This window comes from Austrofundulus limnaeus, unplaced genomic scaffold (assembly GCF_001266775.1).
Source record: "Austrofundulus limnaeus strain Quisiro unplaced genomic scaffold, Austrofundulus_limnaeus-1.0 Scaffold24, whole genome shotgun sequence".
Taxonomy (NCBI): Eukaryota; Metazoa; Chordata; class Actinopteri; order Cyprinodontiformes; family Rivulidae; genus Austrofundulus; species Austrofundulus limnaeus.
Genome location: NW_013952426.1, coordinates 1,391,660 through 1,405,597, shown reverse-complemented (window position 1 = coordinate 1,405,597; position 13,938 = coordinate 1,391,660). Strand labels below are relative to the sequence as shown.

Here is a 13,938-nt window from a genome sequence, read left to right as displayed (position 1 = left end):
CCCCTACATGATGTATTTAACTGATATTTTTACTCCAAACAAGCAATGATTTATAAAGGTAAATCAGGAAAATTAACAAGGCTGCCCAGACTTTCTCACCCTGCTGTAAAATAACCAGATTTTACAAGTCCAACGATTTAAAACTCCAAAACAACAGGCAAAGACATCAAAAACAAATGTTAAAACATAAAATATAAAACTAAGAAAAAATACTGAAAGACTTAAATGACAAATTACCCATTAAATGCTACTAAATGTCATAACAAATAAGCTTTGTTCAAAGTTTTAATAAATCATCACCCATCTGTTTCACAGCTTTAGGCAAAGACAACATTTTCCTTGTTAACTAGTCTTGAACTGGAACATCCAGAAGACACTGTTMGGATTATTTAAGAGAACTAAAAATCCAATACGGGCAGATACTACCTAGTAGTATTAATGTAGTTTTACATTCAGGCCGCAAACCATGAAATRTTATATAAACAAAACCATGCAATAACTCTAAACTGCTAAAGACAAGTGCTAAAGTTTCTTTTTCTGGTGCCGGTTGAAACTTTGGCTGCAGGCCAATCAGCATTTTACCTCTTTGTTAGAGTTCAGGGTGGACAGAACCAAGGTGGACGAAAGGGATAATAGATCTGAGTRTCGTTTGCAAACAGTACGATGAATACTGTGGAAGATACTATCCAAAGGAATATCAAAGTATTTTTTTTTGTGAAATTAACTGATTACCTCAAGAACAACAGTTCAGTTGTTCTGACTTTTCTCCATTTACATTTGTATTGGGTGAGGAGATGAGCCCAAGTGAGAGACACTTGCAGCTGTGCAAACATTACTAGTAGACCCCCCCCCACACACACACACACACACACACACACGCGTGTGTATAGATTAATTTAAATAGGTCAATATACATTGACTTTATCCGTTTTTGTTGTAGATGTTATGACTCAAAAGGTTTAAAACATTTACAGGAACTGTAATCCATTAGAGCCATGAAGTTTCTCAACATTATTTTAATAACAATCAGGATGAATTTACATTAAAAATAAGACTTTGCACGTTCCTTATCAACCTATTCTACTGAGCTGGAATRACAAAGGAAGCTTATAAGTCAGTCATATTTAAATAAATAATTGTCCATGTGTCTGTTTTAGGGGCTGTTAATGTGACACATGATGTGATGTAAAACCTTAGGTTTCTGAATCCTGGTTAAGTGTGAAAAGATGGCGGTGGGGGGTGTGTGAACAGTATATAACAGCGATGACCTCTGATGCTTGATGTAATGGAAACGATCCCTCTGCAGATGTCCACCTCTGACTTCCTGTCGACTCCAAACAAAGCCTCCGTCTATCTGGAACGAGCTGTGGGCCTACACAGTGCACCACTGAGTGGAGCTGTCTGTGTGATTTCTGTGTGTTTGAAAGTCACAAGTTCATCTGTAGCTTCGGCTGAGTCCGTTTGTTATTGTCCTAACAGCTTGTATCTAGGCTCACGACTCAGCTCTTGTAACTGTGCTGTTTGTTTCATCAAGTCAACATGATTAGACCCAGAGTTGTCTCTGAATGGATGGGAAAATGGCTGTTAGAGGAAAGTAGCACATTTGTATAGGTTTAAATGTTCATTACTTTCTTTGTGCTTGTGGTTTGACTGCAACAATTGCTTGTTGTCAGAACAAAACCTATAAAGACACATAAAGTAGCACCCAAGGAGGTTCCATAGAACAGCTGGAGTGCGCAGAAACCAGGTGACCGCGTGATCGACTGGTGAAGCTAACGGCTAACGCTAAACGGTCAAGAGTCTGGATTTCCCATTACTGTACATGTTGACAACAGAGCAGAAAAAAAGGGACTGACAATGTAGAAATCATAAAAACTATTAATAATAATATTAACCCAATTATTCTTAATGTTTTACAGTTTATATAATTTATCTAATGTTTTAAATAATGCCAGAAAAGCTGTTATGGATTTATTAACAGAAGATAAACAGGAAAACATCTCATTTTACAACACAAGTCAGCAGATTTGATCTTATTTAGCTCAATGTGATCTGAGCAGAACATAATGTAACAGTTTAAAATTAAAATAATCTTAAAAAGTCGATGTAATCACTGTTATTTATTGAACTGGTTGTGGAGCACATATACAGAGTTTAGCACTGTTGAATCATGCAACAATTTAACAAACTATTAAATATTACAGCTGATTTGTCCTCTGATTAATATTTAGACCTACAGAGTGTAAAATAATATTATAAATGTATTTTTAGTTTTCTGTTAGAGGAACCTGACTTGTTGAGAAGATGGTTAGTTTATAGAGACAAGTTTCATCCTATGACCAGAGGACATTTTCTAACTGTTGACTGTAAATATAAATATTCTTATTTTTATGACAGTAAGAAGAAATAATAAATATACTTTATTACTAGCTGAAGTCATCATTTTTCAACTAGCTAAAGTCTAAGTTACAGGCTGACTTCAGGTCTGGTTTAGATCATTGTTACTTATAAATTATATATTTTTCTGGTATAAATCTGCTGTTTTACATGATTGTTGAATGAAATTAACATAATCATTAATTTATTGCAAAAACATGATAATCTGTAAAACAGATCCGGTTCAGCTTGTTGTTTATCTATTAGTTTCTATGGAGGCTGTGAGCCGTTGCCCTTTGTGGTCTCTGTTTCTGCTCCTCCATGCTGACACAGACGCTACCAGTGGACGGTTTGGGCGGGGCTTAGTCTAGTGATCTATATATTTAAGTCTATGGTAGTATCGCTTTGTCTTCCCACAAACTGAACTGGAGGTTTAAAGGGTGTGAGAACGTGTGTCAGTGTGTATGATGGTGCACATCTATCATCTCTGGCATTCCAAGCATTTTCTTTTGGTCTCCCACCTGCTGCCCTAGACACAAAGCAGATTTAATCAAATGGACAGTCTGACCCACTCATGCAATCTGAAAACTAACTGTGGCAGGAATCCAGCCTTAATGTTTTGCTGCCCCACAGTGATTTCATTGTTAATTACAAGCTGGGAAAGCTTACATTTACAGCACTTGCGTAAAGTATGCTTTATCGTGTCGCTGATGCTTAAAATTGCAATTTTTCCAGTTAGAAATTCATTGACATTAAAGTTAACATGCACACATTACAGCCATTAGTATCTTTGGCAGTTCTTTTTCCAGCCATTCGGTTTAAGAAGTGCTCTTCAAGGTTGCCCAACATTTCCTGGCTGAAAACAGCCCAGAAATATCAAATGCAAGCAGAGCRAGCAAAAAGAAGGGTGAATGGAGGGAGGGGTGGTGGAAAAAGAAAAACAGTTTTGTAACACAGGACTCATTGACTGCACGGTGTTAATGTGTTTTAGAGTCTGAAAATGTTTATGTGTGTGATAACAGGACCTCTCTGTTAACCTTCGCACACCGCCCAGTTTTCAGCGTGGGATTGGTTTGGACAGCGTGTCAGTCAAATGTGACAGATTAGAGGAAAAGCTACAGAAATGCACATGAAGTCCTGCTGACAGACAGACAGATCTGGGTAAAAACTATATCGGTTGTGTGCTTTAATGATTATGTGTTTGCTCAATAGAAAAAAAGAAGAGTTTTTTTTATTTTTTTGAAGAAATCAAGCTCACTCACAAAATGAGTTCTGTTATTTTTAACCCTCAAACTCCAGTCAGTCAGCCAAAAATTCTTTTGCTCTATTTGGCAGTGTACGTGCACATTCACACACACAATACCAAACACACACACACACACACACACACACACACACACACACACACACACACACACACACTACCAAACACACACACAGTAATTATAAAGACAAGATGTGTGACGGCAAATTTTAATAAATGTTTTTGTTGTTGATGTTCATGTTTCATCCATCAGTTTAGATTTTTTGTTTTTAATCTCACAACTTGTTCATTAAAAACACGTGGGTTTTTTTTTCTTTTTATTTCTGTTTTGTTTGTTTGTTTTCTTTGGCTTTTTGTTTTGCAGAAGGCCTCAACTGACCCCTCAAAAAAGCTCAATAATTAAAATGTTTGTTTGAATGAGTTTGCACCAACTATTTTGTAAGACAAAGTCATGAGCCAGACATTTAAGTAATCTCAAGCAAATGAATATCAGACTTTTTGTCTGTCTTGCTGTTTCTGTCCACCAGGTGGCAGCAGAGGTTACTGTTGTGAGCAGGACTACATTATGTGCTGCTTTTACAGTTTGTTTGTTTTTTCTATACTTGTACTGAATTGTGGTTAATAAAAATTGAGTTAGTGTTCTCATTTTTCCTCTATTTTGATTTTACATCAGTGCCTTGATAAAACATTTGTACAACAAAAATTTAATTTTCTCACATGTTTCTATGTTTAAACGTAATGTTGAATACTTTATTTGTACAGATGCTGTAATCGGACATATATTTTGACTATTTTAACTCCTCATTTGTTATTTTTCTGTACATCATTAGCACCCAGTACTGTATAGTTGACTAAATAAATCTAATCTTCTGTAGGATTAKCCTTGACTGTAAACCTATTAGTCTATTGTTAGAGGGTTACTAAAGTGGAACAGCATGGGAATGAAAGGTGTTACTGCTTTTGGAAACCAGAGGTTCTTATTGAGGTCACCATGTGTGGAGAAAAAGGRCGTGAAAACAAAAAGAATGTATGAGAATCTCTCCAACAGGAAGGTGGTCAAGTTTTTATTTTATTATTTTTTTGTTTTGTTTTTGATAACATCAGATTAAAGTCAAGTTCACTGCATTAATGAAGGTCCTTGATCAATTCAATCAATATACTGTATTTTACTCATAAAACCTGAGAGCACTGAAAACATTGTTAGTGCTTTGAGAAGAAACTTTTTTAACCAATTATTAGTGAAACTTATTTTTACTTATTTTTTATTAAGGATTTTGTTTAAAATGAAATCATTTTTAGCTATTTTAATGACTTTGAACTGGTGATTCATGCTTTCATTACATCTCAAGCAGACTGTAGCTCTCTGTGTGTTGGTGTCCGCCAGGCCTGCCTCTCAYGGCTGCAGTTGTTTAAAAAGGTTGCAGATCGTCTTTACAAATGCAAACATAAAAAGTGTAAGCATGTCTTMCCAGTGCTGGCTTCCCTTCAGCTCAATATCTGTAAATTTGACTGAGTTGTAGCCATTTCTGAGCTGACTAATGGCAATTAGCTGTGGTGGCCATTTTGAATTGAACTGACACTAACCATTAGTTTCTCTAATATTTGCTTAATGTTTCAAAAACTGTATTGCTGGCAGACAGACAGGGTTGACTCCAACAGATTACATCAACAGGTCTTGTGTGATCAGTTTGCACTAGGATTATGTGTTAAGGATCAGTCTAAGCTGCTACCACATCATCCACATGAAATTTAAGCTCAAAATAAATAAAACTAACTTACTTATTCCTGTGTTTTATAAGATTGCTTATCTGTGCTGCCAGCATGAATGAAGTTGTCGTCACATGTTTGTCAGTTGTCAGTAAATTCAATGATTACTTTCTAAAAGTTTCATTGTAATCTRTCAAGTGGTTGATGAGATATTTTGCCAGCAATACAAACATGTGCACAAGTGGTGGGCACAGTTCCCCTAAAGCACTAAAGCACTAATAGGGGAACTAATTTCCTGGTTAGTACTTTAGGGCTTTTGCTAATTTTAAAATTTATTAGTGGATTAGCACTTCCTAAATTTATAGGCTAAATTTAGAAGCACTAACTGAGGTCTATAAATGTTGTTGTTAACAGCTGAGGGTGAAAGCTGTCACACATTTTGTTCATATGGTCACATATCCACCAGGTGACAATATATTAACAATATATGAACCCAAAAACAGCTGTGGAATGCCAATGATAAGTCTTCAGAGAGCAACATGGCAACATGTGACTCATGTTGTCTGTTGAAGAATGTTCATGGATTGACTGGCTTATTTTAGTACTTTAGAATTAGGTGACCTAAATATTTAAGTGTTTTAGGGCTAGAGGAACTAATTTTGAGATAAGTGCTGCCCACCAATGGTGTACACACACCTATACGCAGGCAAAAATATGATTGYCCCATATTAGCTAAACTGTCATGTGAAGTAATTTTCTCATTTGCACTAACAAATCAGTTGATGCCCAAAGGAAAAAAGTATTATACTGGAATATGCAGGATTGTGTGAGATTATCCTAAAATAGATAATATGAGTATTAACAATGAAAGACTGTGGTACTTTTGCAATTTAAATATAATGAGCCAAAGCTATCTCTACCAAATTACAGCAAACAGTTTTAATGATTCCAATTTTTACAGTTTTGCAGTCTGGTTGTAGGATTTCCTCTAAGTGAAATCTGGACCTTATTTAGTGCTTCAAGTAGGCTTGTCAYGTTCCACGTTTGTTGGAACTTGAACAAAAAAGTGCATAACACTAAATTACCAGGCTAGGTCTGCAAACCTAAAAACATCAACATTAAATGTGCTATCAAAGAGGAGGGATAATCAGAAAATAAATGCACCTTTTACAAACAGTAAAAGTGCCAGGTTGTACCACTTCCAGCGCTTGAAGAAACATTAAATTCAAACAAAGATAAGAGATCCTTAGGGAGGAGAAATTTAAATGAAGTATTATTTATGATGTATAACTATCTACAAGCATTTATGCACATGAGCCCTAATAAAAACCTACAGCAGGACTTCCACCCAATGRCAACCACTCTGCGACACTCCAGGCCTCATCTTGAACCTCACCAACATTTAGAGAATCACATCACAGCAGAACAAGCCTCTCTTTGTCATCATCAGYGTGGGGCCCCTCCATGATCAGTGAGGCTCAGCGGAGAGACGATGAAGTCCAGTGCTAATTTTTATTGTCTGTCTGTGCCATTATMTGCCTTAAAGAAGAGCAGTGGAGCATTTTATTGCAAAGGGCCTCTTCTTTGGAAAAAGGTTTCAATCAGGAGTTAGTTGTAGACAAAAGAATGATAACTACCTCCTAACGCTACAGTAAAGGGTTAATGCTGGCCTAAATTACAATMGTTACAGTAGTTCTTATGACTAAGCTTTTTAAAGATAATTAAAATTGACTGTAATTAGAGAAAATATGGTGAAAATATTTTCTGTATGTCACTTGTCAGACTAACCCTCTGGTCTAAGGGGGACGGGTGTTAAAATAGCTGGGGTATTGCCCCCTCTAGAGGAGTCAGCAGGTTAATTCCACAAGAAGAAAGGAGTGTGGAGGTGTTGGGGGGTGGAGACCTCAGCAGAGCAACAGATTGCAGGAGAAGAGGGGGGTCTTTATGAAGAGGGCAGAACAAGAAGAGAAAAGACAAGAAACAAGGRAGAGGGATTAAAAGGCCAAGTTGTTACGCCTGATTTACTTTAACCCCGCTACATGTCCTGGACTTMTTTCACACTCTGAAGGACTCTTCATGTGCCAGTAACCTGCTGCAGATGGAAACCAGGACCTGCTTGGCTTCGTTCTTTGCACAGGCTTAGTGTTTTACAGAGACGGATTGAAGAAGATTGTCACTGTCCAGCATAGAAAAGAGGATGGGAGTCATTCACCTCGGTCTTGTGGTCTTTTTTCTCCTCTCCTCTCCTGTGCATGCTCAGTTGTTGACTTGGTTATGGGCAAACCCTAAAAACACCACCGTTCCACCTGCTGTCACCTCTCCAGAGCCCTCTGCCACTCAGGAGACGGCGGCATCTTTTTTCCTCCTCTCCTCTCCTGTGCATGCTCAGTGGTGGACTTTGTTCTTTGCAAACCCTAAAACCACCACCGTTCCACCTGCTGTCACCTCTCCAACCATCACCTCTCCAGAGCCCTCTGCCACTCAGGAGACGGCGGCATCAGAGACTGAGGACAAAGTGTCAGTGAAATTCATGGAGGGCACTCAGTTGAAGGAGACTGTTCTGACCCTTACTGCATACGGCTCAGGGGTGTTAGTGTCTGCCCACAGCACTGTGGAACCTGGGACACCACCTCCAGGGGAGAACTCAGGTGGAGGCAACCAAAGCAAGTCAAAGTACAAACCACTGAAACAMTGGAAAAGTGGTGAGTCTCTCCAAGATGTGGCAGAATTGTATTTTTCCMCCCTTTCCATTTGGTGTTAGACCAAGTCAGAAATGGTTGGACAAATCCATGTAACTTTRCCAACTCAACATTTTCTATCTGTGTTCAGCAGGTCAGATTCATGGGTCTGGTAGAACTTCACCAAGCAGTCTTTAAACAAGATATTTTGTCCCAAATGTTCAGTACTTCGAGTTTTCCCAGGGTGTCTCATGAGGCTTGATTATTATTTCATGCTGGTATGTGACACAGTCCTCCCATCATGTGGCCGGTGCTAACTCTGTAGGAAATCTGCTGGGAGGAGGTCAGGCAGCTGGGAGCTTTTATGTGGCATGTCGGGGTCAAATTGGATTAGAAGGTTAGAGACATTGAGGGGGTTCATAATACAGGTTTTATAGCTCTCAACAAGCCAATTGAGCATTCATGTGGTCGACATGACATGGATTAACTACAGGAAGGAGGAGAGAAGGAGACCCCCTGATCTCTAATTAGGCTGGTGAGAGACAGGGCTACTTGGTTTGAAGGGAATGGTGAATCGAACTGACTTGATGATTATCAAGAACTGTTTTATTGACCTGAGCTCATCAGTGGTTGACATTTTGTCTAAGGAATAAGTGTTATGACGTGTTATGGACTATTTTTGTAATTTTTWAAAAATATATACCAGTAAAGTTTTCTTCACACTTGACAATCTCTTTATGACACAAAAAACATCATCCAGATAGTGAGTGTTCCTTACAAGGACACGTTGGGCACTCCATTTAGTGTGATAAAGTTTAATGGGTGATTAGGTTTTGGGGTTTTACCATCTCAAAACTTTTGTCATTAGGTSCTGGTGGCTAATCCTTGGTGGAGTATGTGGAGGTGTGGTGGCAGCCTACGAAGTGAAGTGGAGGAGTGGCATAGATTAATAGGCTACCGTGATCCTGACAAAGTCATGTTAACACCTATCATATGTCATACCAGCGATGGTAGTGTACATGAGCCTCTAATTCAGGGGTGTCAAACTCATTTTTACCGAGGGCAACATGCGCATTATGGTTGCCCTCAAAGTTGTAATAATCTTAGATGACTTATGTTTAACTGACTAAAAAATGAAACGTCACATTCCTTGTCTAATTGCTACAGCTAAGCACTGCTAACAAATAATAACTGAGATGTACATGGCAAGTTGTGCATAACAAAAGCATTTGATACATCCTCTTATAAAATGAAAAGTWTGAACAACTGACTAAATGAAAAATAAATAATACGAAAATTTTATTAAATGCATGAGAGTCTAACTCACTGTTGAGTTCTTGTGAGTAGCCACCATCTTGAATTCTGAACTGAGAGTTGTAGTTTTCTCACTTTTTGACAAGGAATTGTCACTGGAGGGGTGTTCCAGAAAAAGAATTATGACTTGTAAGTAGGAAATTCCCATTTCCCAGTACAACYGGGCCACAGCAAAGGTAGCTGTAGAATTTTAGCTGGCTGCAGGCTACTTTTGAATCCCGTGCACCTCCACCTGGTGGTGGGATGTCGTCATTTTGCAAGGTGAGGACATCTCAAGGGTGCAGAAAACTTCCTAACAGGTGCTAACATGAGAGAAGAGTCATGACGCCTCCACAACGAAGGAGGTTTTATAAATTTGTTATGATCCCTCCACTCTTTAAAAGGACATGGAGATCATAACAGGGTCATTGTTCTTTGTGAAAGGGGCAAAATGAATGAAGAGTGTTGGTGGAAGCTATTTTCTGACTGTCTTTAGAACAGGATGGATCCTTTCATCTTTAGGATACAGATCATACCATGCACTTACATTTTTGTGTGCATGCATATCAGTTTGTGGTTTTTTTATTTTAGTTTGGCATTAAAAAATAGAACTCAAGGGTTTATTTGATTTTAGTACTTTTTCAGTCTGATAAATAGAGATGAATATAAATCCACATAGCTCCATGTAGGCCTGTAGGAGTGCAGGACAACAATGAAGACATGAGACTGAAAGAGCACTCTGAGATAAAGAGGATCAGAGATGTGGGAAGACGAGTGGAGCAAAGCTGACAAAAGCTGAGTGTCCCACCTTCTATCAGCTACAGGTCGAGATAAGCAAAGAGCTACAATCAGAGGGWCATGAAGATAGATTCATGCCGGTCRGTGCAAAAACAAATACAACTGTTCAATTCAAGCCCGGAGTAAAAATATTAAGTTTATTTTTGTGAAACTAACGTGACTAAAAAGAGGTGAGGGTCAGTTTTTTCCTTGTGAACTGATTTTTACTGGACAGTAAAAGCGGTRACAGTGAGGATTTCTAAGTAATAATATCTATTTTTTTAACATTGTTTAGAATAAAAGTACAGTTTAACCAGACCTACAAGACATAGGTAGATCATTTTTCTATAGTTTTGTTAAATGGGATTGTGTAAAATTATTTTTGTCAGTTTGTTACAGAAAGACAAAGGATTTGAAGCACAACAAATAAAAATAATCTTCATAGCTCATTCAGTCACATTAGGTCAATAGTTCATGCTTACACTGACTTTGTTTTTGATTTAAYAAGGTTCTCAGAGAAATTTCAGAAATTTTAGCTGCTTATACTGTATATTGCTTTAACCATTTATCATAATTAATTGGTGCTGTTTCTTTGATTTTTTTTGACGTAAGTAAATTTTGTCATTAAAAAGTTGTATTTCTTTTCTATTTCTGCAAAACAATGCTAAAACCATCAATACAGCTAAACCAAGAGAAGCTAATCTAGTTAGCCGCTAGCTGGACTCATTCCAACAGGTAAATTAGAAACATGCCAGTTAAAATATGTATATATATACTGTACATTCTCATGTTACTTTAATTTACGGAAGCTAGAGGGCGTTTCCCGCATGTATTTCTTCCCATGGTTTTCTGGTGTTTATGTCATGTTTTCAACAGGATCTTGTAAGTGAGATATTTCTAGACCTGTGACTTTGTCTCTCCTTTTTRTTCTTCCTTGGCCATCCTGCAACACCAACATGTCTTCAGATGGCTCACTTCCAAAGTTATGTGATGTCTATAAAAAGGTTTCTGCTGCCAAGTCAGTGTCAGATAAATGCCAAACAGTGAGACCACCCATGACTTCAGATCATTTCAGTGCAGGAACAAAGTGAAATCTCTGCAGTCAGGCTCAGCGTACATGTTGTAACTTTACTCACCTTAAGGCTGACTTCATCTGTTTCTTCATTACAGAAGTAAAACGGTCCTGCACATCTGGACTGGAGGTGGAAGAGCTTTGGTCTGTTTGTATTTATTCGTGTGTACTTTTCTTTGCCCACCCTCCCACCTCTAAGTTTGCAACAATAAACTTGAACATGTACAAAAGTGCATGGTGAGTGAGTGGTGCTCAGAAACACACACTCAACTCAACCCTCTAATAATATGTCTCCAGTTGGCCAAACTGATGAATTAGAGACCCCCAAATGTTGACCTGTCTGCTCTGGTCTGGTCTGGGTTTTGTATGTGTTTGTGTGTTTTGGTCCGTTTGATGTGTGCCAAAGGTGGGTTTTGTGCACATGTGAGTGTTTGTGCTTCTGACTGAAACATAGCTTGTTACGGTAGGAAAGCTGCGAGTTTTTCACTACGGGAGATGRGTTCCACAGAAGAGAGAATCAAGAAAATGTGAAGCCATCTCTTCACCAGCGCACTAAATACTCTAATTGCCATCCACCGGGTCCGCATTTCTCTTTTGGAGGATTATGTCCAAACGAGGCAAAGCAGTGAGGCGTGGGCGACAGTCTGGATCAGATCAACCCAAATTAAAGCCAGGTCAAGATGATTAACACATCTCTCTCATCTTTCTTTTAAACTGGGGGATGGATCTGAAACACAAGGAGTAGCAAACAGGGAGCTAAAACATCTGCCTGAGATGTCATTAAAGCAATTTCAGAAATCTAGAACTGATTTAAACTGCTGATTAATACTAAATATTTCAGGTTTAATCAAATTTCTTGAAGGAATGCATTTCACTTAGAGTAGTGGTCTCTTCAACCACATCTCAAAAACKARTGAYGTGTGGATGAATACCTCAACTTTATTCTCTAATCGATACTAAAATCAAAATATTGATACTTTGATGCTTCAGTCATTTCAGGTAAYATATATCACTAGACATGGGTTTTTACGAYGTAAAAACAAGTGTGCATTGCTTTGCCTGCAGCAGTGGACTTGCAGAAAGAAATGTGACCAAGTTCAAATGTGTTTTCTACCAGCTTGTGCCTGTCAAGTCAGCAGGTKTCTGGAATGAGCGTAATTGTGTAACAATATGAAGTTTGTAGAGATTTTTTGTTAAAGTTGCTGTAGCTGGGTTTTGAACCCTGATCTCCCAGATGAAAGCCCATAGAGTTAACCATGAGACCATTAGAGCTGGGGCAGAGAGCACTGCCAGGGTTTGGTTTGTATGTGTGCAGAAAGAGGCCACATTGCCAGTGCAATTGCTGACACTAAACTGCAATATATTACAGCAATAGAGTAACATTAGGACAATATTATAGCAAAACATCAAAATACAATCATATTAGTATTGTAACCACTGAACTATTGAGATTAAATATTATTAAACAATGTTTCAGAACTGAGTATATACAGCAGGGGGCAGTATTGGACCAATACAAGGCTCCATTGACTCTCATTGTGAATTATTAAACATTGATATTTCAAAAACTATAAGTTGTACAGGCACCAAAAGGCATAGCCATAATTTGGCACAGGAGCTTTACAGATATAAATTACAATGGCAGCTCTAGGACAAAGTATGCAGGAGGAGAAGCGTGCCAAAGTGGAGATGACTTGGATGGGAAACAAATCACAATAGTGTGCATTGCATTGGCAATGCACACAGATGAACAGGAACACAGTGGAACTAAACCTTTAAAATTGTATCTAAATCATACATGATTGGAGGGAACTATTTTTCTTCCACTTGGGTAATACGTAAGTGCAGTGGCACATAGTTGCAGTCTGTAGACGTTATATGTTCAGTATTTTCATGCTAATATGTTCATGTAAAGTAAATTAATTACTTACTATTTTTTTATTTTCATAATAGTTTTTGATAATTAAACAATAGTTTATTTTAAATTGGTTTAAATTGAAGACCCTCTTTGACACAGTTGTGGCTTCAGCCATCTTTTATGGCGTTGTATGTTGGAGCAGAAGCTTATCTACAGCTGAGAGGAAGCGACTGGATAAGCTCATCAGGAAGGCCAGCTCTGTGCTGGGATGCCCCCTCGACCCAATGCAGGTGGTCGGAGACAGGAGGACTCTGGCTAAAATAACATTAATGACAGAGAACGTCTCCCACCCCATGCATGGAACTGTTGCTGAGCTACAGAGCTCCTTCAGTGACAGACTGCTGCATCCTGAATACACACAGGAGCGTTACCACAGATCATTCCTCCCAGCAGCTGTTAGACTCTACAATCAGCACTGCTCCCAACAAACTCAATAAGTATTCATGCTTGTTTGTACAGTTACCATCAGTGTTTCTCAGTCAGTACCTAAATAACAATCTTGTGGCTATTGCACATCCATTTGTCTCTACTGTAACACTAACTGTAAGTATCTGCCATTTACAATATTTAGTACACATGTGCATTGTTATGTACACTACTGGAAAATCCTTAATTTGACTCAACTGTACACTTCGTTGTAATTTACCTGCACCTCATTGTAATTTTCTTGCACAGTATCACCTTTTTTTATTGCCATGTACAGTAATTTGTTTATTTATATTTAAATTTCATTTTAAAAGAGACAACGTACAGTATGTTGTGACTTGGCGCTATACAAATAAACTTAAATTTTTTATTGTTATTTCTATTCTATTACCACTACTACCACTGCTATTGGTTCATAGCAATATGT

General features: G+C 38.1%; 1 protein-coding gene across 1 annotated transcript in view; it reads left to right on the top strand.

Annotated features, from left to right (window-relative positions):
* Window positions 1-7,306: 7,306 nt before the first annotated feature.
* Window positions 7,307-13,938, top strand: part of col15a1b (collagen, type XV, alpha 1b) — a gene marked incomplete in the record, with an annotated part of 42,530 nt that continues 35,898 nt past the window's right edge. Inside the window, 2 exon segments of the mRNA XM_014004458.1 lie at window positions 7,307-7,607; window positions 7,737-8,038. Coding sequence (XP_013859912.1) covers window positions 7,545-7,607; window positions 7,737-8,038 — 365 coding nt within the window.